Genomic DNA, 25,810 nt, shown 5'->3' on the forward strand with positions numbered 1-25,810 from the left:
GCCGGTCGGCGGCCCGCTACGTCACTCACTGTGTGACGGTGCGGTCCAACGAATATGACCTAATAATGCCACAAAAACACCAGTCACAGCTTCGCATTGTAGTTTATTTTATTTATATCCTACGTTTATTTTTAAGCATATAAGGGATGTAATAAACACACGAGATAGCTAGATAAAGAAAGGACATTTTACTTCTCCTCAGATGAGGTTGAACATGCAGCTTTGGGGCCCCCTGGTGGCTTGACGGCCCTAAGAATACGCTTAGTTCGTCTATAGCAAGAAACGGCCATGGTACCCTAGGTGTATTTTGCTCTACTGGATTAAATGACATTAGCAAACATCGGAAGTCCATGTTAGTTCTTCCGTCTCGTAGGAGCGAGGAGCAGTGAACCAACAACAACACAGTGTGTGAGTATGAAACCTCGCATTAGTGTATGTTCTTTGATCTAGACGGCGTGTTGTCACTGTTTAGGGCTTTTCGTTTACATGCTAGCTTGGTTAGCAAGCCTTTGCTACTTGTATAAACAGGAAGCTGCGATGGGGTAATCAGAAGGACTCTGAAGCGAGTTACACACAGCGAACCAATGTCCATTTTTTCCTAATAAGTACCTTAACACCAGCTGTTATAGGGTGCAAGGTCTAGCAATTATTATTATTTTATTTTTTTTATGAAAAAAAATATCATTTGTGCTTGTCACGCTCTATGAGCTACGTAATTTACAGTATTCCCTTTCCCCTCCCCACGTCACACCACGCCCATGTCCTCACACATGTTGTTGTGTATTACCTCGACCTTCTACTCCGCAGTGTAGATCACACATAAGGCTTTTCTAATATAAATCCGTTAAAAATATAAATAAGACATACGTAAGAATACTGCATATCCCAATACATGGCGGTCATACAAGCACCATTTTCCTGCTTATTTGTGATATTCTATAAAGCCGTCATGTCCCAATTTAGAAAGCAAACACAACCCTAATCTGTGTTCTCCTTCCCCACAATAATCGTTTTAATATTAACTGCACACCCCTAATTCCTTCAAAAATTTTATCATCAACTGTCTTTCTGTTCCATACTTCTTCAAACAATGAACTATGTTTTCCAAAGGCTCCTCTTCCTGACACCCCTTAGACAAACCTGCTTTTCCTCAACCATTTTAAGTTATTTGTTTAGTGCTGTGGCCCAACCATCTTCCAGTAGTGTGGAGATCGAAAGCTGTACATATGCCATGCCATATGTGCAAAAAAATATTATCGCAGGGCTAACACACCTATGGTCAATTTAGAATCGCCAATTAACCTAACAAGCATGTCTTTGGACAGTGGGAGGAAGCTAGAGTACTCAGTGAACCGGGTCACATAAATATTTATGCAAAACCAGTAATTCACTTGTTAGGATTTGAAGTGTCCAAATGACACCACTTCACTTCACACTCATGATATTGACTTATAAGCCCTTAGTTTTTTTTATGTTTTAAAAATCATGGTGAGTTAGCAGACATGAAAATAGAAAACAGGCTACAAACAACTTACAAAGTCTTCTACATTAATTCAGATATAGTGGAATAAACAGTTATATGTCACAAAATGAGCAGTGGTATCTTACCACAGAATATGCAAGACAAATGTAACTGCTGAATGTAAAAACAAATTTTCTAACAAAGTTTCACCAAAAGCATTCAGACTGTGAAAAAATGTTGACAGGTTGACTGGCTTTATGAAGTTGTTAAATGGGTATATACTTCCACCTCCTGCAGATAAAGGACACTGCCTCTGTAGTTTTACACAGGTGTAGGGACTCAAATCTTAGTCCCTTAGTCTAACAATTTTAGTTCTGACAATTTAAGAGTACTCAGAGATACTTTACTGTAACAAAATACTCCGTGGTCAGTGCCAATCAGAATGTGCTGTCAGGAAACATGCTTGTGCTACCATGATGGCAAACTGTTACATATTCAAAATATGTATGGTGAATAAAAAAATAAATACATTGTGTATACCTGCCTACAGTACAGTGTGTTCGTGTTATACTAAAAGGCTACATTCAACAAGCAAGAAAAAACACACATCCTAGCCAGGTGGCTAGATAGACTGGCTAACGTAGCTATAGGCTAACAACTTTGTCAACACCAGCAGTCAGTAATCCGGTATATGCCTGGCACAGCCTCAGTATATGTCCGTCACAGCCGCTCGGTGTATTAACTCCAGTTAAGGACTATTTACACTCTAAAAAAAAACTTTTGGCTCAACAAAGAAAATCAACACAACAATTTCCATTAGTCTTTTTGAGTTCCGACAACTTCTCATGAAATTACTTTTAACCAATATACTATATTAGGGCGAATGTGCCTCAGTAGGTAGAGCGGGTTGTCCACGAACTGGAGGCGTCGATCCCCGGAATGTGCCATGTGCCGAAGTGTCCTTGAGCAAGACTCTGAACCCCCAATTGCTCCCAGTGTGTGGCACCGGTGTGTGAATGTGTGTGTGCTTGTGTGAGTGAATGGGTAGATGTGTCTATGACTGTAAAGAGCTTTGAGTACCAATAGGTAGAAAAGTGCTATATAAAAGCAAGGCCAATTACCATTTATACTGAGTTAGGGGAATTATCTTTTCTCCTACAATCAACAGTATTTTTAATTATGACTTGCTTAATATTTGCCAACGTAAATGATCATTTTTAAGTTGGTAACTCATAAAAATTGTTGTTCCACTGCATGGGTTCCCTCCGGGTACTCCGGCTTTCTCCCATTGTCCAAAGACATGCTTGTCAGGTTCATTGGTGATTCTAAATTGGCCGTAGGTGTGCATGTGAGTGTGAATGGTTGTCTGTCTCTCTGTGTTAGCCCTGCGATAGCCCTCTCGCCAGGTGACAGCTGGGATAGGGTCCAGCCCCCCCAAGATCCTTCACAGGACAAGCAGTTACAGAACATGAATGAATGAAGAAGAAGAAGCTTTATTGTCATTGTACAAGAATACAATGAAATTTCGTATCCCTTGTAAGCAGCTACATGTCACAAGTATATATAAAAAAAAAAAAAAGGTAATATAAGTAATAAATATTAAGGTGCCGTAAAATAGTATTAAAACTAGTGCAAAGAACAGTGTAGAACGCAGTAGTCTGTTTGTTGGTGTGGGAGGTAGTATGTGTGTGTTTGGTTGGTTGGTTGGTGGGGTGGGGGGTCATGGTTCCTGCAGCAGTCTTTTCGCAGCCATGGGGTGTCCTGGGGGTGTCCACATAGAGTGTCCTGGGTGGACGGGGTCGTCCTGGAGCTTTGTGGCCTGTCGGAAGAGACGGCTGGAGTAGATGAATGAACAAATTAAAGATGGACAACTTAGCCTGATAATATAACTGAGAATGCTACCAAATACACCTGTATAGTTAACTGATAAATTAAATGATGATAAATTAATTAAATTAAATGATAAATTAAATGATACATACTTTGAAATGTGCTTTCCACCAGTGTTGTTCAGGATACATGTTCCTTCTTAACTGCATGTTCAGTGTGGGGGCACTGAGACTTGGGGACATAAAATAAAATAGTTCAATTTTATTAAATTGCCAGAACTTGAAACCAGTTCAATGCCAATACTGAACACAGTATTAAGTTAATTTTTGCACCAAAAATAATGAGTGAACTGAACACATCAAATATTGTTTGTAACTTAAATGTTTAATCTAAATTAATAAATGAAATTTTTGTATTGCAACAATGAATTAAATGGTTGGTTAAACAGGTCCTCTGAATTGTTTAAAAGTGTAGATACTAATGTAATATTTGTTTAACTTCGTTCGTCTTCATTTGACATTATATCCAATAGGAGGCTCGTACCTATTTGCTTAGTTAAATCCAGGTGGCGACTTTTCTTTTTGCCAGGCAGTGTATTAAAATATTGTATCTAACCTGTGACTCACTAACATGACTAGTTTGTATGATTAGAATACTCAGTCCTTACTATCTATTCTTTTCCAGTGTGCGCAGTGTTTTTTTTTTAACCTGTCCATCAGTCCTTTGGACCAACTGTTGTTGTAGTGGAGGGGCAAGGGCAAAACGCAGAAGGCAGAGAGACGGCAGGACAGGCAGGACTCAGGATGCCTCTGTTCTTCAGGAAGAGGAAGCCTAGCGAGGACTCCAAGAAGAGATTGGAGCATCAGCTGTGCCGGGTAAGAACAGTGCATCACAGCTTAGAAAATCCTACTTTTGACTGAGGGGTAAATGTTAAATGGCCTTGTTTTTATATATATTTTCGCTGTACCTATTGGTACTCAAAGGGCTTTACAGCCACAGACACACCTACCCATTCACTTACACAGGTAGTCAGCACACACAAGACACACACCAGTGCCACGCACTGGGAGCAACTGGGGATTCAGTGTCTTCCTCAAGGACACTTTGACATGTGGCACATTCTGGGGATTGAACCGCTAACCCTCTGGTTTGTGGACAACCCACTCTACCTACTGAGCCACAGCCGCCCAGAGGCATTGAACTAGCAGTAATTGAACACAGAGCCACGAAGATAGGTTTTCTCTGTAGTTGAACAGAGTCCCGGGAAATTAATAAATTTCATCCAAGTATTTTTGTAAGTTGCAAACAAGGATGTCTAATCAGGACGTTATGATGCTTTCCACCTAAGCTCCAAAAAGTAGGACAAATGTGTGCCTGCCTGAAATAGCACACTGTTAAGCCTTCACCCAAGGTTTGGCTATAGTTAGGCTGCGTCACCAGTTACAACAACAGTCATATATTTAATCGCAGATACACCTTTCCAGAAGTATTGTTAATGTAACATGGATTTTTGGTGTAAAATTCTTTCTTTTTTTTCTTTTTCTTTTTTTTTCAGTCTAAAGAAGCTGGTGCTGATGACATTTTGGACATTTCATCTTGTGAGCTGTTGGAGGTTAGTATGCAACTAACACATGGGTGCGAGGCAAGCTTTAAAGCAGTTCTTATATTTCTGTCATTTTTACAGTTTTCTTTTGAAAAGAAATCCACCAGGTGTTGAAACTGATCAATATTAAATTCTTATATATTTCTGATAAAAGTCTGACCAATAAGTTAATTTGATCCGAATAAAATGATTTGCCGAGCTTCCTAGCAGTCATCCATTGCTGTGTCTCTGCTGGTTGACTATAGCTGTCACCACTTGCTAGTACGCCTCTCTGGCAGTCTAGCCTGTGACAACACATTTGACTGTAAACAAACGGATGCTGAAATGCTATAATTACAATAACATTACCGGTAGTTCGTCAGACCACCAAGGTAACTGAAGGTTATGAGGGCATTTGATTTTACAGCACATATAGAATTGAATTTTATTTAATGCCTGCTTGCGTCAGGGGTGGAAGGTCAGGTAGGGGGAAGCGGGTGGGACTTTGGAGGGAGGCGGAGTTGTTCATGTTAAAATTTTTACCAAGTGCTGTGCAACATGCCAGAAAGGTAAGAACTGCTTTAAATATTCTTGCCATTTAAAAGCATTGAACCTGCTTTTTAGGTGTTTAAATTCAGTTCAGCCTAATGTAGTGAGTCTAAAAGGGAGAGGAGACATTGTCTCCAGGAATTTAACTGGTTTAGAATGGCAAGGTATAGGGTTGGTGTCCCATTAAAGAACACGGATACAGATGTCCTGTTTAAAGTTGATTTATTTGACTGTGGTCTGTAATAGCAATACAGTACCAGTAAAGCAAACACCATACATGATATACAAACATAATGAGATAACTATGGTTACAAAAGACTGTTCAATACTGAAGTATTTCATATGGATTGGGACAAAAACTGACATTCACAGCATGACATTCAATAGCGTGGGATATATGAAAAGTTTGGTGGTAGGTAAATCTGATGGATCTCCACGATTTTGTAATGATTACCGTAAGGTTAGTAAGGTCACCAAAGCAGATGCATAGATTGCATAGATCAGGTTGGTTCAGCAAAGTTTGTTGGCAAATTTGATTTGTTAAAAGGATATTGGCAGGTTCCCTTGACGGCACGTGCTTGTGAGATTTCTGCCTTTGTGACACCGATTGGCCTTTTTGAGTACAATGTCATAAGTTTAGGTTTGCACAATGCTCCTGCCACGTTTCACCGCTTCATGAACCTGGTGGTAGCAGGTCTTGATGGTTGTGCTGTCTACCTTGATGACGTTGTTGTTTTCAGTGACATGTGGGAGGACTACATCCTGCGAATTCAAGCTCTGTTTGCCCGTTTGGCTGAGGCAGAGCTCACTGTAAACCTGCCTAAGTGTGAGTTTGCAAAGGCCACTGTGACATACCTCGGTTGGGTGGTCGGGCAGGGCCAAGTTCGTCCAGTGGATGCAAAAGTTCAGTCGGTTATAACATATCCTGTGTCCTGTACTAAAAAAGAGCTGATGCATTTTATAGGTCTGGTGGGTTACTACAGGGCCTTTTGCAAAAACATCTCAACGGTGGTTGTGCCCCTGACTGACTTGTTAAAAGGCAGCACTAGGTTTGTATGGTCTGCATGACCCCTTGTGTCATCTTTGGGAGTAGGTAACCACTGTTTGTCTCTCCTGCAGGTAGCTGATTATGTGATCTGGAGCACCTGTGGTGCCCAGTGTGGCAAGGTTACAAAAAATCGCATCTGTCTAATCAGCCTCGATCTGCTCTTCTCCCCAGGCACTTCATGACTCTTTGGTTTCTGTTCATTTTGGTTAACTAGATGGCCTTTACAATTTACAACATTTGCAAATCCCAATCACACGCCACTGACTTTACTGACTTCCACATCTCACATGTTTATTCTTAATTTCGCACATTAATTTGATTTATCTGAAATACTGGTGTGTCTCCCCTTTGTTGTGGCCACTCGAGCCAGGTCATGACAACAGATTGTTGTACCAACTCAACCACTAGCAAATCCCTGAATCTGCCTAAACCACCTCACTTTTTTTCTGACTCCTCCTTATCTCATTGTTCATCACTACCTAATGTTTATAACCATAGTTGAGGGTTGAAATACAGATTGACTGGTAAATTGCTTTGTTGTCTTTGGATTGGAGGCTATGAACATGGCCCACTCAGATTCCATGCCCCCAACATCTTCTGGGGTGCATGATAAGGTTTTTCAGAGGTGGGAGCTGAAAGTACTATTTTGTCTTTATTTAAGACAAAGAGGTGACCATCTCATTTTCTGCTGAGAAATCCAACACAGCCAGGGTTTTATAAGTAGCTTTTATAACTAAAAAACCCTAAACTCTAAACAGTAGAAAAATAATGCTGGTTCATTTTCATTTACAATCAGCACAGGTCAATGAAATTTAATCCTATCCCATTCTATCTACATTAATAAACAGCAAAATATAGTAGGGATCACCTCTCCTTATTAAGTCTACACTGCATAAATGTATGTATTTGTGATGAATAATGTTATTAGGAAAATATTGACGTGTGCAATGGTTTATTCATTCATACAGTACATGTTAAAATAAGCATTTATTAGAAAATGTTTCTAAAACTACTGCAAAATGTGCGTCATAAGAGGTTCCCTAGCAGCCTAGGCTGATAGCCGCATAACTTAAGAGTGCTTCAGGATCACTTATAACATACATGAGGGAAAAGCTGCTTGTATAATGTATAAATTAGTGTGTGGTTAATACTGCACATAACAACATCTTCTGTATTTGTTCTGTTGTAATCTGCCACAGGTCCCCTCGAGTGCTTATTCCATATGTAAGGTGTTACAGAAAAAGGTAAGATTATATTTGCAACTGGTATTCATATGTGTCCACGGTCAGAATCGGAATACTCTATTAATCCTTCAAGGAAATAGTTTCCAGGATGGTCTTCAGTTTTGCCAACATCCTCCCCTCTGATGCTGTGGTCAAAGAGTCCAGCTCCACCCCTACAACATCACTGACCTTGTGGATCAGTTTGTTGAGCCTGTTAGCGTCCACCACTCTCAGCCTCCTGCCCCAACATTAGTGGGTATACAGTGTACTCACAGTTAGAAAAACAGATAAATGTGAGGACAGATGCATGAAACAATGTCAGTGATAATAGTAGTTATGTTACGGGAGAGGTTTCATATGTTCGTGGCAACATTTTGTGTAACATTTAGGTTGGAGTTGATCACCAATCACTTACATGTAGCCCTGGGACAGAAGCACTCACATGAAGGTGCTAGAGACTATCACACTGTGTGCACAGTTGAACAGTCAGCTGTCAGACATATCCTCTGCTGTCATCCTTCAGGTACTTATCCTCCATAACAATGAGCTGAGGTATCTGTTGCCCAAAGGATGTGACATCAGCTGGCTCAGCACTTTAAAGGTAAACCGGATGCACACATGATGGGACATTTAAATACCCGTTGAAATCATGTAGTAGTGCATCCTGTTTTTGCATTGTCAGGGGCCAAATAAATAAAATACACATAACAGAATCTTTCTGTTTTGTTCCAAAAGGTTTTGGATCTGCATGAGAACAAGCTCACTTCACTCCCAGAAAACATTGGGAATCTGCTAGCGCTACAGGTAAAGAACACACTTCCAGAACACAGAAAATGTGTATGAATGGATGCTAGTCATGATCTTGTCATTTTCTGCCAGATTCTAAATGTGGAAAAGAACCTCTTGAAGGTCTTGCCGGAGTCCATTGGGAATCTGCGGCTCCTGCAGACACTCAATTTAAAGGGTATAATATTTACTGCCTTTTTGTTCATGAGTGGTAGGACAAGGATAAACAAATAATATTGGATGTGTTTTTCTCATCACTGCCTAACAGCTAACTGTCTTACTGAACTGCCGTCATCATTCGGTTCGTTGAGTAGCCTACGCACCTTGGACCTGAGTGATAATAGCATTGTGCAGATTCCCAAAGCTCTGGCTTACATCCGCACCTTAGAGGTCTGTGTCCTAAGATCAAAACTAGAGTAATACAGAAAGGTTGAAACAATGAGAGGGTATTCTATAAACCATATGCATGTTTGTGTTTGCTATGACAGAGCCTTACTCTTAATGCTGATAAGATGTCCTACCCACCTGCGTCTGTGTGTGCAGAAGGAACAGAGAGCATCCAACGTTTCTTATGCACTGGTAGGGTTAATGGTGCTCGCTACTCACACCCTCACTATCCTTTATTCTAAGTTTCAAACTGACCTACCAAATGAGGAATGTCGACTTATCTTTTTGACATTATTAAAAAGCTGTTGCACCACTCCAGCAGCAGGACTGATGAGCCATCTATTTCATTATGAGTGAGATAGGCTAAATACATTTCTGCACAACAGGCACATGAGTTGTTGCACACACATTTGGTTTCTACAGTGAAATAATTGAGAATATGCAGTGAAATTGTTGTTTGTTTCCTCTGGGAATTGCAATATTTTTTTCCTGGCTTTTTTATTTCAGCGTGTTTTCAGTTTTACCATTTAAATGCAGTTATGTTAGCACTAGTAGAATCACTGGAAGCATGGAATATATCTGATCCCTTACAAATAGAGGATAATAAAAATACTATTCATTGTACTCAGCCTGTTAGTTGTCATAGATACTGTAGCTGCCTAAATGAAAATAAATGTCATTGTAATGAATTGCTGGAATTTTAGTACTTGGTGAAATATAAAAGGTTGTGCCACTGTATCCTTTTTTATTTGAAGGTTTACTTCATGGGAATCACTGAAACCTTAGTAAATAAAGAAAATTAAAACGTATATATGGTTCAGCCGCATCACTGCAGAAGTCAGATAGTGTTTAATGATTTTCAACATAATTGTAACACATGTAAATGTGTTAAAATGTTACACATGGAATGACTTAACACTTAGTTGTTCTATATCTCTGTGACCACCCCTAGAGCTGGGAGAGGAGTATTGCCCGCCATCTCAGTATCTCCTGCCAGTGCTGGAGAGCGACATTGGTAAACAGAGCTCTGACTGTTTAGATGGGTTGGCAGAGGAAGCCTGGCAGGTACAGTAGATTTCACAAAACAAACTTGACCAAAGAGAACCCTATTTCATATCTGTATGGTATCGTTTGCTTGGATCTGGTTGGTTTCTGCTTATACTATAGTGTATATTCTTTTTTCATCGAAGATACTGTAAGCTTCATTCAGTTTGTCCTCCTTTTATGTTGCAGAACAAATTCAGTGACTACGAGAAAAGAAAGGTTTGTGATTCTGTCACACGCAGTTCACATAGTCACTATTAAATTCTTCCGTCTCCAGACACACCTACCACTTTCTTTACATTAAAGTACTTATATTTGGGTTAGCAATTTGGATTTAATTTTGAGTGTTGGGAGGGATAGGAAGGATTGTTCACTGTCATTTGCTCTGTAATGCAAAGAAAAACTGAAAATAAAAATACTTTGATCAAAAAGTTAAAGCACTAAGTTGCACTACTCAATAAATGTAAATTGACAACCTAGCAAAAACTTAGGTGGAAGGTGGAACAGTTTGCTTGTAGTGACAAACCTACAGAGATTTATAACCAACTAAAGTGCCTTTCAGCTCTGCATAGGTTTTAAATGTCCACAGATTGTTTAGGATTTTAGGAGAGAAGAGAAACAGAAACGGGCAGTGGAGTGGTGGTTAGCACTGATGCCTCACAGCAAGAAGGTTCCGGGTTCGAATCCAGGCCGACCGGGGCCTTTCTGTGCATGTTCTCCCTGTGTCTGCGTGGGTTCTCTCCAGGTACTCCAGCTTCCTCCCACTAACGTCCAAAGATGCTTGTTAGGTTAATTGGTGATTCTAAATTGGCCATAGGTGTGAGTGTGAATTGTGTGCTGGGATAGACCCTCCACAGGACAAGCGGTAACAGAAAATGAATGAACAAAATGACTTAATTAAAGTTCAAGACGTTGCAGTAGCACAGGGAATTCACATTGGAGGTACTACTGTAAGTGCTCCTGATCTGCCTCCTTTCGACACAGAGAGCATAAGAGGTGTTGCCCATGATTTAGGCCACTCTCTTATCCTCCTTTTTTGACATGGCTTTCACATTGTCCAGTTTGTTCCCCACCACTGAGATGACCTTGCTAGTTTGTGTAGAAGAGAGAATATTGTCAGTTTATATAATGTATCTCATCAGCAAAACTAATTACCCGGAAACTCAACAATAAAACTCACAACAGTACTGTTCAATGGACAAACTATGTCAGTACTTCAGTTAACTGAATCAATGGTTAGCATTGTGTTCATAATTACTGTCAAGTTGTCTACGCTCAGTTACTTAACAGTCCTCAAGAGTAAAATATTCAACTGTTTGCTGGTTTGCCAGCTGGAAAGCATTGCAGTTTAGATGAAGAATGCAGTCTTTTTTTCTATGTTCTGACAATTAATGCTGGAGGAAACTGGAGGAAACGGTGCTAACTTGCTCCTTTTACAGGAAAATGTAGCAGGTAGACATATTGTGCTGGCTAGATATCTTATTTTCTTTAACTTAGTGGTGTGTTCACAGCTAATGAGGCATGCTTTCTGCTTGCAACTTTTGTGTGCAGAAGATCTGAAAGTCATCACTTGTGGCCAGTGAGCCATTGGAATAGTGAGGAGTAGGGAGAAGCTACAGAACAATGAAGGAGATGGGATTTTTTCTTTTCGGCTTGGGTTAGCATTTTAGGTGATATACTGTAATAATAGAAGGCAAGGAGGGGCGTGACGGTGTGGTGTACGTCATCATTCATGTTTCTTATATATTCCTTTCCCTCATGCTGTCCCCTTATTAAGACCTAGAGCTTGTCCATTTTGTGTCAGTCAATGTACATTTCACATAATAACAGAGGGAAGTTGTTTTTTTTTACTACTGCAAGTTACATAGGTTGTTCAAGTTCTGGCTTTTTTTTAAATAGATGCACACATGTTATTATATATACATCATGTTACTTGTGTGTATGTCCTTTCAGGTGCAGAAGCAACAGGAAAAGCTTGCCTTTGAGTGGCACCTGGATCAGAAGCAAAAGGAGCACACCCAGCTTCTACTAATGAACACCTACCACAAAGAAAACATCCTCAACTCAGTCCGACTGGTACGCCTCTTATTCACTCTTGATCCTGTATAATATTCATCAGTTCAACGATGGAACAATTCACCAGTATCTGACCTATCTGATTGATGGTTTGATTGAGCTAAATCTTTCCATTGAATTGTTATGTTTCATTTAAATTCCTAAAAAATCCTACTAGATGTTTTCTCTCTGAAAACAAAGACATGTGATATCTTAACATGGCTTTACATATAGTCTAACATATATATTATTTCAAAGGTAATGATAATTGTTTTCAAAGAAGTAGGGGGAGATTGGGAGGAGAGAATGAGGGCTACTCTTTCTTTTCTGTTTGGTTCTGGAGTCAGCTTAGGTTTATCTCTTTTCTGAAGAATGAAGTCTGCATATTTAAAGACTTATTGGAAGACATTTGGATACAGGTTAAGCACTAAAGAAAAGTTAGGTAACATGCTCAAGGAGTATCCAGGCTCATGTACTGGTCTGGGTCACAATAATTCATTTTCCATTGATGTAGTAACCCTGAAACAAATGAAGCACCATATATTGGTTATTCCGCCTAACCAGCAATTAAGCTGTTTCCATTTTTGTAAAACTAAGAAAATCCAAAAGGATCACCACCACCTTCCACATTCGAAGAACATGCTTGTTAGGTTAAATTGTCAGTCTGAATTGGCCATAGGTGTGGATGTGACTGAGTGGTTGTTGGTCTTTCTGTGTTAGCCGTATGATACAGTGTCCAGCAGTACCCTGCCTCTTGATCGCTGTCAGCTGGGATAACTTTGATAAATAAAGGAAGGATGAATGGATGTGTTTAAGTACAATCTAAGTACATGGCATTGTTTTCAGTGTTCCCCAAGTGCTTTTGAATGAGAGCATCTGAAAGGTCAGCTTCGGACTAAGGTGATTAACCTTCCCTTTTTTTATAAAGATCTAGAAAAAGTTGTTGCTAATCAGTTGTGTGCCTATTTAAACAGGAATGTTTTGTTTGAAGCGTTTCAGTTTGGTGTTAGAGTTCATTATAGAACAGAAACGGCTCTGGTTAAAGTTACCAATGATCTCCTCATGGCTTCAGACAATGGACTTCTCTCTATACTTGTTCTGCTAGATCGTAGTGCTGCATTTGCCACTACTGATCACAATATTTTACTAGAGAGACTTGAAAGTGTGATCAAGATTAAGGAAACTGCATTAGACTGGTTTGAATCCTATTTGTCAGACACATTCCAGTTTGTCCATGTTTTAGTTTAGTTTAGTTTATTTTAGTTTATTTCTTACAGGGACCATGTACAAAGTGCATTAATCACAGAGGAGAAGATACACTGTACCAGATTTGCTAATTTCCATCTGCAGTCTCAGGGCAGGTAGGATAGAAGATATACACACAGAGGTATACACACACAAGTATTAACACCCCCCCCCCCCCCCCCCCATTTATTATAAAAAAACACAGTTACAGTTTTCTCAGTGTTGAGTGTAAGGCATGACTTCGTAAGCCACTCTGAGACTTTATCCATGGTGGCTGTCAGTTTGGCAACTTTTTTGGGGTCTTTATCATGTACATAAAGGACCGTGTCATCAGCATACATCAAGATTTCCACACCATTGCAGACAGATGGAAGATCATTGATGTAGGTACTGAACAACACCGGCCCTAAGATGGAACCTTGTGGTACCCCCATAGCACAGACTCTTAATGGCGATATTTTGTCTTTTATCCGAACCCATTGAGAGCGGTCAGATAAATAAGACTCAAACCTGTTTAACACATATGTGGATAGATTGAATTGTGTGAGCTTAAAGAAAAGCACAGAGTGGTTAACAGTGTCAAATGCCTTATGCAGATCTAAAAATACAGCACCCACCACCCCTCCCTTGCCAAGACCGGACTTAATGACTTCAGTAAAGTAACAACATGCTGTTTCAGTCGAATGAAGCTCTTTAAAAAGCCTCCAATTGATTCAAAATGCTGCCCAAGGGCACTGACAGGAATTAGCAAGAGATATCATATTACTCGAGTTTTAGCTTCTGTTCAATGGCTCCCTTTAAAATCTAGAATACAATTTAAAATGCTATTACTTTCCTATTAGACTTTCCTTTTTTGATATAGCTTATAGTTAGGGCTGGACTGAACCATCCCTTAGTTATGCTGTTATAGGCCTAGGCTGCTGGGGGACGATACACTGAGCTCTGTCCTCTACTCTCTTCTCTCTCACACCGAGCTCCTATCCTCTAATTTCTTTACTCTGGCACCGATCTCCTGTCCTCTTTCTTTTCTATTTCTACTCATGCAATTGTGTGCTACTATTGTATAGCATGTTAACTGCAGTGTGTCCAACCTGCCTATGATACCACTTATGTTCAATCTTTATTGGAGCTAACTCCATAGGTAATAGGTAGTAACTGTTGTTACTAACAGCTTTATTTATATTCATTATCAAGCTGGTATGTAACATGCCTCATCTATATCTTGTATTTGTATCACAATTAGATTCTACATGTACGCTTTAGTCAGATGTATGTATCTATGACAGATATATATTTATCTCGTTCCTCCTATCCTCTCTCTTCTATCTCTTTTCTGTCTCTACCGGCTGGCCTTAGGCAGATGGGTCCCTCCATATGAGCTGGGTTCTGCTCAAAGTTTCTTCCTGTTAAAAAGGAGTTTTTCCTTGCCACTGTCACCTTCATGTTTGCTCTTGGGGTTTCAGGACATGTTTGAGACCGGATTGTGTAAAGCGTCTTGAGACAGTTTGTATTTTTATTGATGCTATATGAATTGAATTGAATTTAAAGGTTAGAGGTTTTAGAGTCTTTAGGAGGTTTTAATTCACCCTTTACATGTTGGCCGTATACACTGACATTGGATATACACTGCTTGGCCAAAAAAAAAATCACCACCTGGATTTAACTAACCAAAGAGGTACAAGACTCCTATTGGATATTTACTGCATGTGTGATTATCTTTCAGCTGACAACAAGTTATTTAACCCCAGCTGATGCAATAAGCAGCTTCTCAGTTCTCAAACAACCATGTCTGGCTGATGCTTTAGGAGCAGGAGCGTGTGGAGCAGGGGGTCAGCCAGCTGCAGAGAGCCCAGGAGGCCGAGAGGATGCTGGTGTTGGACAAAGTCAGACAAGCTGAAGACAACATAACCAGTCGCATCAGCAGGATGCTAACGGACAACAGGTTGGACCAGAATGAAGTAGTTATTAGATATTTTCCATACACTGTATTCATCCAGTCTTCACAGATAAGGCTTTGTTAACAGTGTATTAATTTGAATCTTTCCAGGCAGAAAAAGAGTGCAGAGTTTCTCCAAACCATGGAGGAAGATCGGTGAGTGAACAAAATACTAACCCATATCATTCAGATCTGTTACAGTGAATATGCTGTATATCAGGCACTGCAGTCCTATTATTTTTGCACTTATCAAACAAGAGTACTTTGAAAATATTTTTTGGTTTCTCCATGGCGGCTGTAAACTGTCTAATTAAGTATACATTGTATCTTAACCTAGCACAGCCCTATCTTCTTCTTCCTTACCTTTCTTGGACCACTTTTAGTTCTAAATTCTTGCTGCTACAATTACTGTTCCAATGCAACATATGACGTGATTACTTTTGGTGCTGCTATCCGAAGTGGTTGAATTATTTGATTTTAAAAATGATTCTTAAATGATTGGATTCCTGTCAGAGTCTGGAACTTTCTTCAGACTTATTAAACTTTCAAAGCTTAGTGCGTGTAGTCACTAACAACATTCAGGCAGTGTTTGGATAGCACGATAGAAAAATATATTGAGGATTTGAATTTCACAATTAAAACCTAATTGCAAGGGTAGGCTTTTCCTCTGCTCCTCAAATCTTTAAATTTTCCAAATCTTCCCTGGGGTGTGGAAACACATTATATGCTACTCAAGCTTTAATAGTACCACCACTGATGTTGAAAAGTTTAATTCCAAAGCTAAACACACTTTTCCTTTAAAAAAAAGCTGAAGATTCAATATCATTAGCCTGTTTTATGATTTATGCGCATCTGACTTAAATAAGTTCAGAGTTCGGCATTATTATTATTATTATTACTGATACTGTATTTACATAATCTGAATGGAAGTTCTACCATAACAGTTCCTTCTCTATAGTTGCCGGGTGAACCAGCGGTTCTGTATGAATGGAACATAATTCAGGAAACACAATATGGTGTTTCTTTGGTGATGTCTGTGGATTCTAGATTTCAGGCAGGTTTTCTGTTGCAGAAGTATAAACCAAGCTTCAGTATTGTACAGATGGGATACTGAACACATCTGTATCATTTGATACAATTTTACCCATACCTAAAAACCACAAGTTTTCAGGAAAGGCACATTCTAGTTACCTAATAACTTTTACTTTTTGACAAAATATATGGTGTGTTCATGTCATACATGTAATTTTATTGGTTGAGCTACGAAGCTTATGGGTTTGTAACAGCAACAGAAGGAATATTTGTTCCTAGAGAGGGCGCGGATGGAATTAGAGGGTGACAATTTCACTGTTGGTAACCTGATAGGGACGGGATAGAGCAAATAATCAACGGGAGCGGGCGGGACTGGGACGAAGCCGGAGATTAAATTAAAAAATGACGCTGCAATGCTGTGAGTGCGCCCAACTTTAGACAACAACAAAGGGAGCGGGACGGGATTTGAGAGTCTTTCTCTCGGGATTTTGCGGGACAGGATTTTTTGCGGGGGATTTTTTCTCAGAGAAAGTTTGGGAACCACTGCTCTAATCATAGAAAGTCAATAAATAAATAAAATAAGCAAGTGCTATGTACAAAAGTGTAGAGTGTAGTCAGAGTATAAGGTACATTTATTTTAGATGATATTTGTACATTTTAACCTAAATTTCAGCTCATGGCACCAAGGTTACTGTTGCATGCTTTGCTATTAAAATGCTCACAATGACTTTCCTTTCAGAATCCGTATGGAACATCTGACGGCCATCACACAGGAAGAAGCCAGTTCATTGAGGAAGAGGGAAGTGGCAGGTATGGAGCTGGACTTAACAGATACCAAGACAGTGCCCATAGAAAATGGAAACTGCTTTATGGTTCTGAGACTGATGATTGGTAGCGATCCAATAGAGAAGGGGAGCTGATTCTACTGAAACCCAGATTCCCTCCGTCTTTATTTGCGACCAGCCCTTCTGTAGAAAACGCAACTGCGTGTTTTGCTTTAATAACAGGAAAACTTCCAAAATAAAAATAAAGGTGTGATCAAATGCTTGGCAAAATTTGAACTATCAAAAGTATCAAAAATAATCTCTTACTCTATGGGTCACCACTTCCTTCTCTGTTTGCTTTTAGCGGCCATGCAGAAGATGCTGTCCGACAGCTATGCTATGAGCCTCTTCCAGGAGGCCAGTGAATGTCGCAGACAGAGCCTGGTTTCTGAGGCCTGCAGGAGGTTAAATATGCACTCTCACAAACACACTGACACCAGGTCAGAGAATTCCATACTTGTGTAAACCTAAGAAAGTTCTAAGAATAAGAATAACCTTTATTTTTCCCGCAATGGGGAAATTGCAGTTTGCAACAGAATACAGAAAGGACAGAATAAAAAATAACAAGAGCAAAAAAAGTAGCGTATAAAAGATGAATAATAAGATAAATAGAATAGGATAAAAAAATTGCCCAGATTGAATTGTAAAATATTGCACAGACTGGTGTCAAACTGGTGTTTTGAAGTTTTTACACCTTGTGGTATAATCTTTTCTCCCATTGTCCTGTAACAGTATGGAGAATTTGGACAGGAAGTTTGACAAGATGCTTTCCCTCCAAGTTTTGGACAAATCTAAAGCCATTGCCCAAATCTTACAGGAGGTATGTGGTGCCTGGGTATGTCATTACTGTTATGAGTCCCTGGTAAGGAAATCATATTGACTGTGAATCAAAGTCACACATTTGATCCGCCAACCTTGATGTCCTATCGTGTCCTTTAATTATTTTGTGCAGGAGGAGATGCAGAAAGCAGCATTCCAGGCCCTGCAGCTCCAAAAAGATGCTGTACATGGCTATATCCGCAACCAGGTCTGTGTGGGCAGGTGGCAAATATGTCAGTCTTGTGTTTACAATGAGTCTCTACTGCTGTGGCCAAAAACTAATGGAGGTTTAAGAAAGATTACAGTCACTGTTTTGAATGATAGAATCCTCCTGGTGAAGACTGGGAAACACCAGGGTACTTTATTGTCATTTTTTTCCTTTTATTTTTCCCCAGCTTGTTCACAAAGTAATTCATTTTTACTCATTCTAACAAAAATCACAATCTTTTTTCCAGGTCAGCATTTGGTATCCACAGAACCTGTGTTGTATCAAGACAGAAAGTCATTTCACCAGCTCATTACCGGTGTTTTCATCAGCATGCTCCTCACCCTGCTTGCTTTATATCTGCTTTTCCAATGTCCCCAGATTAAGCTCATAGAAGGTGAATTAATGCAGCTGACTAAACTGGAGATTAAAAAACGCAATCTGGATGCTGAGAACCTACAGGTGGGTATCGCTGCAGTCATTCTTTGCCCTGCCACATTTACTTGTTTATTTAAACCTGGTGATGGTCATCTCCACCCCCATACTGTATTTCGGTTGGAAGTTAAAAGTCATAACAAGTACTGAATTCAGTCCCCTCAAATTTGTCTTCAGATCTTGCTTCCTTACCGTGGGTTATGCGGCCTATAGCTTCCTGGTCTCATCCTCTGGCTGTAATAGTCTCCATGGCAGCAGATGGTAGCTTATTGTCAGGCTAAACAATTTTTCTTCTACATATACAGTTTTAATTGCACTGATGGTATGCCACACAGCTTCTCTGGGTGGGTGACCTTGTGTGCACACTTTTAAATAATAGATGTATTTTGCCACACTTTATTAAGGAAATTTTCTACCTTTTTAGAAGAAATGACAATTTCTCTTTGATTTCTCACATTTGTTGGGTCTACTTCCTCTGTCTGAGTATAACGCTAGCAGTGTGCTGCCCTTATATGGATTGCAAAGTGCCTGGGAAGCACATCCAATTTAAGATTAAACCTAATTCATCAACATAATTAGGTGGTAATTCAGTAACTGGCTGTCTTCTCACTTTTCATGTATTCTACGTAGGATTTTATTATTTTCATCTTTTTGCTGTGAGTAAGGAAAAATATAGGAGAAAAAGAAAGAATATTTATGCATGAAGCCCCTTGTTTTTATAGGTTTTATTACAAAGCTCCTCAATCTTTCCATATAATTTCCATAGAGGAAAGTTTAGAATTTGAATTTATTCTATTCTTGTATTCTTAGCTTATTTTGTATCTTAAATTTGCGAAGTTCTGAAAGCAAATCCAAACCAAAAACCATGGTTTAATGTGTACTGCCTTGCCAAAAGAAAGGGTCCACCTGGATTTAACTGAGCAAATGGGTACGAGCCTCCTATTGGATAATTACTGCGTGGGCGATTATCTGTCAGCTGGCAACAAGTTATTTAACCCCAACTGATGCACTGAGTAGCTTCTCATTTCTTAAACAACCATGTCAGCTGACTACCTCAATATACAGGATGACTAGGTTATTCTATCAAAGGATTTTTTCTTCCCTGACTGCACGGGCATATTCCAAGATGATAGTGCTAGGATTCATCGGGCTCAAATTATGAAAGAGTAGTTCAGGGAGCATGAGACATCATTTTCACACATGGATTGGCCACCACAGAGTCCAGACCTTAACTCCATTGAGAATCTTTGGGATGATGCTGGAGAAGGCGTTGTGCAGTAGTCAGACTCTCCCATCATCAATACAAGATCTTGGTGAAAAATGAATGCAACACTGGATGGAAATAAATTTGTGACATTGCAGAAATTTATCAAAATAATGCCACAGTGAATGCGTACTATAATCAAAGATAAAGGCGGTCCAACAAGATATTAGTGTGTGATCTTTTTTTTTTTTTGGTGGCGACTGTTTTTTTGGGCCTGGCAGTGTAGCTCTTATTTTGTTGTGTGTATCCCTTGCCTTATTTTGAATCAGCTGAAGGATTTATTTTTTTTTGTCCTACCAGTAGTTCAAACTCAAAAAATACTCAGCTTGCTGAGATACAGATACAAAAAAAATCAAATCAGTCAGTGTCTCATATTTGAGGTATACTGTAAATGTTTAAGTTCTTTGTCATATAAATACTGTTGTTCTTTCCTCAGACCAGTGTGTGTGATTGGAATGGAATTGGGAGTTTATTTTATGAGTACTTTATGGACTGCCATGAAATGTGGTTCAGAAATGTATGTTGTCCTCAAGATGTCGCATCATCATCAGATTATTATAAGTACCAAGTTATTGATACTTTGGTACTTGCCTACTTGTACTAGTAATTTGGAAATGTTAGCAACACACCCGAATAAGACGGTGAACAATAGATTTTATTAGTTTTACTATTAGTTTATTACTTTTTTGTAGAGGCCCCCTAGCATTTACTGATCAGTGTATATTGTCACTCTGTCTATGTATCCAGGATATTCTTGCGGAACAGCGCACGGCTCTCAGTGACTTACTGCAGCAGCTATTAAAGCAGAAAGACGAGAGAGAGAAGGAGCTACGGCAGGTTCTGGTGAGGAAACAAGCACAGTGCTTACTGCTCTAAATGCAATCTTTTCAATTTCAGGCCATGTTTAATGCACTGTAAAACCTGGCAGTTTGATTTAATTACTTAAAAAATAGTGACTGGTTCACTTGAAAAAGTTAATTGTTGTCTAACTTGAGCGGTTTGTTCTTTACACGTAAGACTAAATGCAGTAAGACTAACTGTACAGTTCCATCTGCTCACAATATAAATGCATGGATCTCCTAATGGGAGTTTTTGGGCCTCATTTGTCAACTATTTGTTTCTTTGTGGATAGATGTAATGTGAATTATCAAAATATTGCTCTGAGATTGTGCAAATAGATAATACTGATCACATAGAGATGCCCCTATTGAAGAAGGTAATTAAAAGGAGAACTCTTCACTTAGCATAACTATAAAACTATATCAATACCAAATATAGTTCACAAATCAGAAATGGTTTGGACTAATTTAAACAGAGATTTGGCCCAGATTTAGCTGAGATGGTAATGTGAAGTGTTTAGAGATCCACTCTTAAACCTGACAAAGTGGTCATAGATTCATCTGGAATTAAAACTGAATGTTAAAATCTCACCTCCAGTTCTGAATGAAGAATAGACACTTCATATTGCTGATCACAATACATGAGGAAAAACAAGTCCTATAGACTCAAAAATAGTCAAGTTTGTTCCAAGTAAAACTTATCATTTACTCGCCTTGACAGAAATGTTACTCAAATCACTAGGATACAGATACTGTAAGTATACTAACATAATTTAAAGAAGATACAGGTTTTTAAAGTGATACATAAACATTCTTCCTCTCTAAAAAGCTGTAAATGTGGAGATTGGATTCCAAACTAATTGTGATATCACAAATCCTGATCACGGGCACCAGATTTTGACTTCTGGACTACTATACTTTACTGTTTACTGTTTATTTTATCAAGTAGTATCAAAGTGTGCTGGAGACAGAGATTGTCCACTTGTCATTGTCTTAAACTTGAATTATGTTGCTTTCCAGGTGGAGATGGAGCATAAGTCAGAGTCCAATCAGCAGAACTACTGGATGATCCAGTACCAGAGACTATTGGATGCTAAGCCCCTCTCGCTGCGCATGCAGGTATAGTACAGAACGGAGCAGGATGAACACATATAAACATCTGAAAACCAAGTATGATGTCCTTAAACTGTGACCTGACCTGCAGGAAGCAGGTGTGGAGAAAGAGTTAGTCAACCTGCTGTGCAGACTGTCAGCTCAGCACTATCTGCCCATTCTGGCTCATCATCAAATAACAACTCAGGCTCTTTGCCACATGAACTCCTCTGACCTCAAAAAGGTATGTCTATAAATACATCACTATCACATCTCTGCCCTCAGTTTTAACTTTGGGGTTGTAGATCATCAACCATCCAATAGTCATCATTAACACCTATTTATTTGACAACACTAACACTGTTGGCTTGAGTTGCTATACTGTTGTCTACGTGTACACCTTGCACCTTGTAAACAGAAGATCAGTACCCAAGAATGATGAGGAAAATGGAGATGTATCCCCATTCAGAAGTTAGAGTTATTGTTTGAAAGTAACAGCTTACATGTCTTCTCATCTCCAAGTTTACCTGAATTATAAGGAAAGTAGGAAGTGTTATGTTATTTATGTTTTTTTGCAAAATATAATTTAAAAAAAACTAACAGAGATAGTAGTAATAGTTACGTATTCATATTAAAATTAAATTACTGAAATTATGTTATCCACATCTCTGGAGCCTGAATGGATCAGATTACTGATTGAATATCTAACGTTAGCTACTGTACATTACCAGCCAGAACAAACTTTCTGGCCTGCAGCTGGTTTTCTTGTAGTGTGTTTGTAGTGTTCATTTTCCTCAGTGCTAACTATAGTGTTAGCAACATGACTCCCATGATCAACATGGCTACTGTCATGTAAGTGAGAAACAGCTGTAAGAATTTGACTACAACCAGAAACTAAAAACCCACTTAAAACTACCTGGACAGCATCAAACAGCAGACAGACACAGTAAGTGGAAATATGGAAGGGGAACTATAAGAGGAACACTGTTTCTCTGTTTCAGCTACATGTATAAATAGGAAACAACTTGTTAACAAAGTCCTCCTTAAATAATGATAAAATGTCAGTATTATGTTTATATCTTGTGCCAAAAATGTTGAATGCAGATTTTACTATTAGTAAATATGTAAAATAATTAGCTTTATTAATTTCTCTGTTTTCAGCTTGGCATTAATGAAGTGGGAATCCAGACAGCTCTTCTCAATTGGGCCGGAGAACGCCAGCCTGAGGGTATATTACACAGTCTTTATTACTGCATATTATACCTTTATACAAGTACATGGTATACATCTGTCACCCTCATTTCCTCTCAGTTAATTCAAATCTAATATGAACTACCACTGTACATTTTTACACAACATATTATTCTAGAAGAAATACACAAATCATGACAATTTAATTAATGGACTGAGTTTTTATGATAACTGGTTTCAATGAGGATTTTTTATGCTGTTGTCAGGTAGATACAATTTTCTGCCCATCTGTTCAGAGAATATAAAATTGTAAGATGATGATTCAAACTGCAATGTTGACCAGCATGTAGCTTCTGTTGAATTGTGCCCCTTTTCAAAAAATTGCTATTTAGCAGCATAATGAATGATTTAACTATTGATGCAGTTGATTACACAGAGAGAATCAGAGAGATGTTAATTTGCTTGACATGATTAGTCAGTTGAGGGCTTGATAAACTGCTGACCTTTTCCTCCTCCAGCAGGAGCTTGTAAGGCTGCCCAACGGGAAGAGGAAGCAGTTGTCCCTACTGCTCCTTCCTCAGTCCAGAGTCCCAGCCCTCCGCTCACACCAGGGACCCCTGTTACCCCCTCAGCCCCCACCCCCGTCGATGGACCAGGCAGCTCTGAGTGTGTGGTGTGCATGGAGACTGGGGTAAGAAAAGTTTACCAAAAAAACATAAAGTACTAAGTCTTCATAATAAATCAATAGTACACACATTAGGGGTAATATTTTTGATCACTTATTACGCATATAGTCTACTGTAGTACTATCTACTACTACTACTGTATAAATAAAGTGTCTGTGTTTTATAGCAGGAAAGATACAAGCGGTGCACAACATTTTTTTTAAATGATAAAAGGGTGGTTTTGATTTTTTGGTTCATTTATTTTGTTTGCCTATTGAAGCTTTACAATCATCAAGTGTTCAGTGTATATCAACTTCGAAGTGCATAGAAGTGAACAGATTTGTACACATATCATTCTTAAGATCAACACCTTGTCACAAACACCTTGTCTCTAGGTAGTTACATACTTTATGGCTTTGGTTATAGTGAATGTTACCGTGGGTACCTAGGTAGTTATCTAGAAATGCTAAGAATTGCATCTCACGTTAGAGCTAAACTGTTCCCATATTTTTACACTTTGCCTTGATTACACTTTCTAGAGATATCACTGTGTCTGGGTAGTAAAATGCTTTAATTCTGCTTTGATAATAAAATTAAATCACCCTTAGAATCATCAAGTTTTTAAGTTTTTTTTCAGTAACAAACTGATTCATTCATAACTCACAGCTTTCTAAATAGCATGTTGTAACAGCTAGTTTGACTTATTGTTAGTTGTAAAATTTGCTAAATGTAAACAAATACTACATAGGATTAATATCAAACTTCAGCACATGTACTGTACATGTATGCTGTCATCCAGATGGATGATTGTGTCTTATCTTTGTCCCTCTGCAGTCCCAACTCATCTTCCTGCCGTGTGGTCATGTATGCTGTTGTCAGGTCTGCAGTGATGCTCTGCAGAGCTGCCCTTTGTGCCGCAGCGACATATCTCAGCGCATTCGGCTCTACCGCAACTAGAACCAACTGCACCACTGTACTGGTGTGTCATCATCCACCACTTTCTCTATTTATGCACGACCTTAAAGCTGCTGTCAGTGAGCTCGGTCCAATATAGAAAAGCTTTCAGCAGGTTTTTAAAGCACTGAGCCATGTTCATGTATCAATAAAACAGTGCTCTGTGATGACTATTCAGCGACAAGTTTGTGTAGACATCTTTTCAATGATCATGTTTTTCCTGTTGTCTCTGGTGTTTTATTTAGTTGTTATTTACAAATAACAGTTCATTGGCATTAATTTTGTCTTTTTGTGTTATACTGTATGTTAAGAGCCAAGTGGACCACACCACTCGCTAGCTGAAGACTGAGTGTTCTTTGACTTGTATACCTTCTTAATTGATGTGTGCCTTTTTTGGAAATCTTTCTAAAACTATGTGTCTGTGTTGTCAACCAAAGTAACATGAGTCCAATATTGATTTAAGTTTACTAGAGTACAATCTGTTTTTGGTTTCTTTTTGCTCTCATTACAGATCATCACTAATACAACTTTGGGTTGCTTTTTATAGGCTATTTCACAACAGTGTGGAGTAAAAACAAAAACAAGTTACTGGACCTCGATTTTATACTTATATCTATGAGCATATCTCAACTTGGGAATATTTCCAGACCCTTCTTTGCAAAAATGTTCCAGATCCGTCCGTCAAATTGCATGGGCATCTCCTGGTTATGGTTCTCTACAGGTCCCCATAAAGTTGTCTGTAGGATTAAGGTTCTCAGATCTGTCCTTCTAAAATATGAATCTTTTCTTTGTCATTTATTCATTTATTTATTTATTCATTTTTTGCTGAAGCCACTCTTTAGTCAATTTGGGTCATTGTCAAGGTAAAATGTCTCCTTATTTCAGATTTGTAGTAGACACCAGAAGGTTTTTTTGCCACAGCTGTATAAAACAATACAAATGTTAGTACAATAATAATCTTTGAAATTAACAACATAACAAACTTTTACTTACTATTTAACAGCAATGCACAGACTTCTCAACTGTAAATGTAGAGCCACGTAAAAAAGTCAGTTGCTCCCTGGTCACACAAATCTGACAGAATTAATATATCAAAAACAAAATGAGTTCATGACCTGTTTTGTCATTTTGTACATTTTTGTTTAAGTTAAGCACTGGGTCTGTTTTCCTGGCTGGTACAGTAATGTAATGGAGCTGCAGTGAATTGAGGTTCACTTGTTTTTGTTTTTGCAGGGTTTTGGTGACAACAACTCAGCAGACATTGATGTAACTGAGGAATTAGTTTTCCTTTATTAATGTCATGTACAAATTCCTTTGCCCAATCAAAAGCTAAATAATATAAG

At 38.8% G+C, this 25,810-nt stretch overlaps 1 protein-coding gene across 7 annotated transcripts; it reads left to right on the forward strand.

Moving 5' to 3' along the window:
- Window positions 1–265: 265 nt before the first annotated feature.
- Window positions 266–24,651, forward strand: lrsam1 (leucine rich repeat and sterile alpha motif containing 1). 7 transcript variants are annotated; one of them, XM_084571823.1, is made up of 25 exons: window positions 266–408; window positions 3,977–4,167; window positions 4,848–4,904; window positions 7,671–7,715; window positions 8,218–8,295; window positions 8,430–8,498; window positions 8,574–8,658; window positions 8,749–8,870; window positions 8,969–9,059; window positions 9,820–9,932; window positions 10,101–10,130; window positions 11,865–11,987; window positions 15,017–15,153; window positions 15,259–15,303; window positions 16,919–16,989; window positions 17,308–17,407; window positions 17,736–17,838; window positions 17,956–18,030; window positions 18,409–18,489; window positions 20,474–20,569; window positions 21,586–21,684; window positions 21,770–21,901; window positions 22,819–22,885; window positions 23,367–23,539; window positions 24,348–24,651. In XM_084571823.1, the coding sequence occupies exons 2-25, from the start codon at window positions 4,096–4,098 to the stop codon at window positions 24,468–24,470; spliced, it is 2,187 nt and encodes a 728-aa protein (XP_084427949.1). In that variant the 5' UTR covers window positions 266–408; window positions 3,977–4,095; the 3' UTR covers window positions 24,471–24,651. The 7 variants fall into 7 exon arrangements, with proteins under 7 accessions (XP_084427949.1, XP_084427953.1, XP_084427954.1 ...); XM_084571827.1 differs by having other exon boundaries at window positions 23,370–23,539; XM_084571828.1 differs by having other exon boundaries at window positions 17,736–17,823.
- The last annotated feature ends 1,159 nt before the right edge of the window (window positions 24,652–25,810 follow it).

This window comes from Chelon labrosus (genome assembly GCF_963514085.1).
Source record: "Chelon labrosus genome assembly, chromosome: 22".
Taxonomy (NCBI): Eukaryota; Metazoa; Chordata; class Actinopteri; order Mugiliformes; family Mugilidae; genus Chelon; species Chelon labrosus.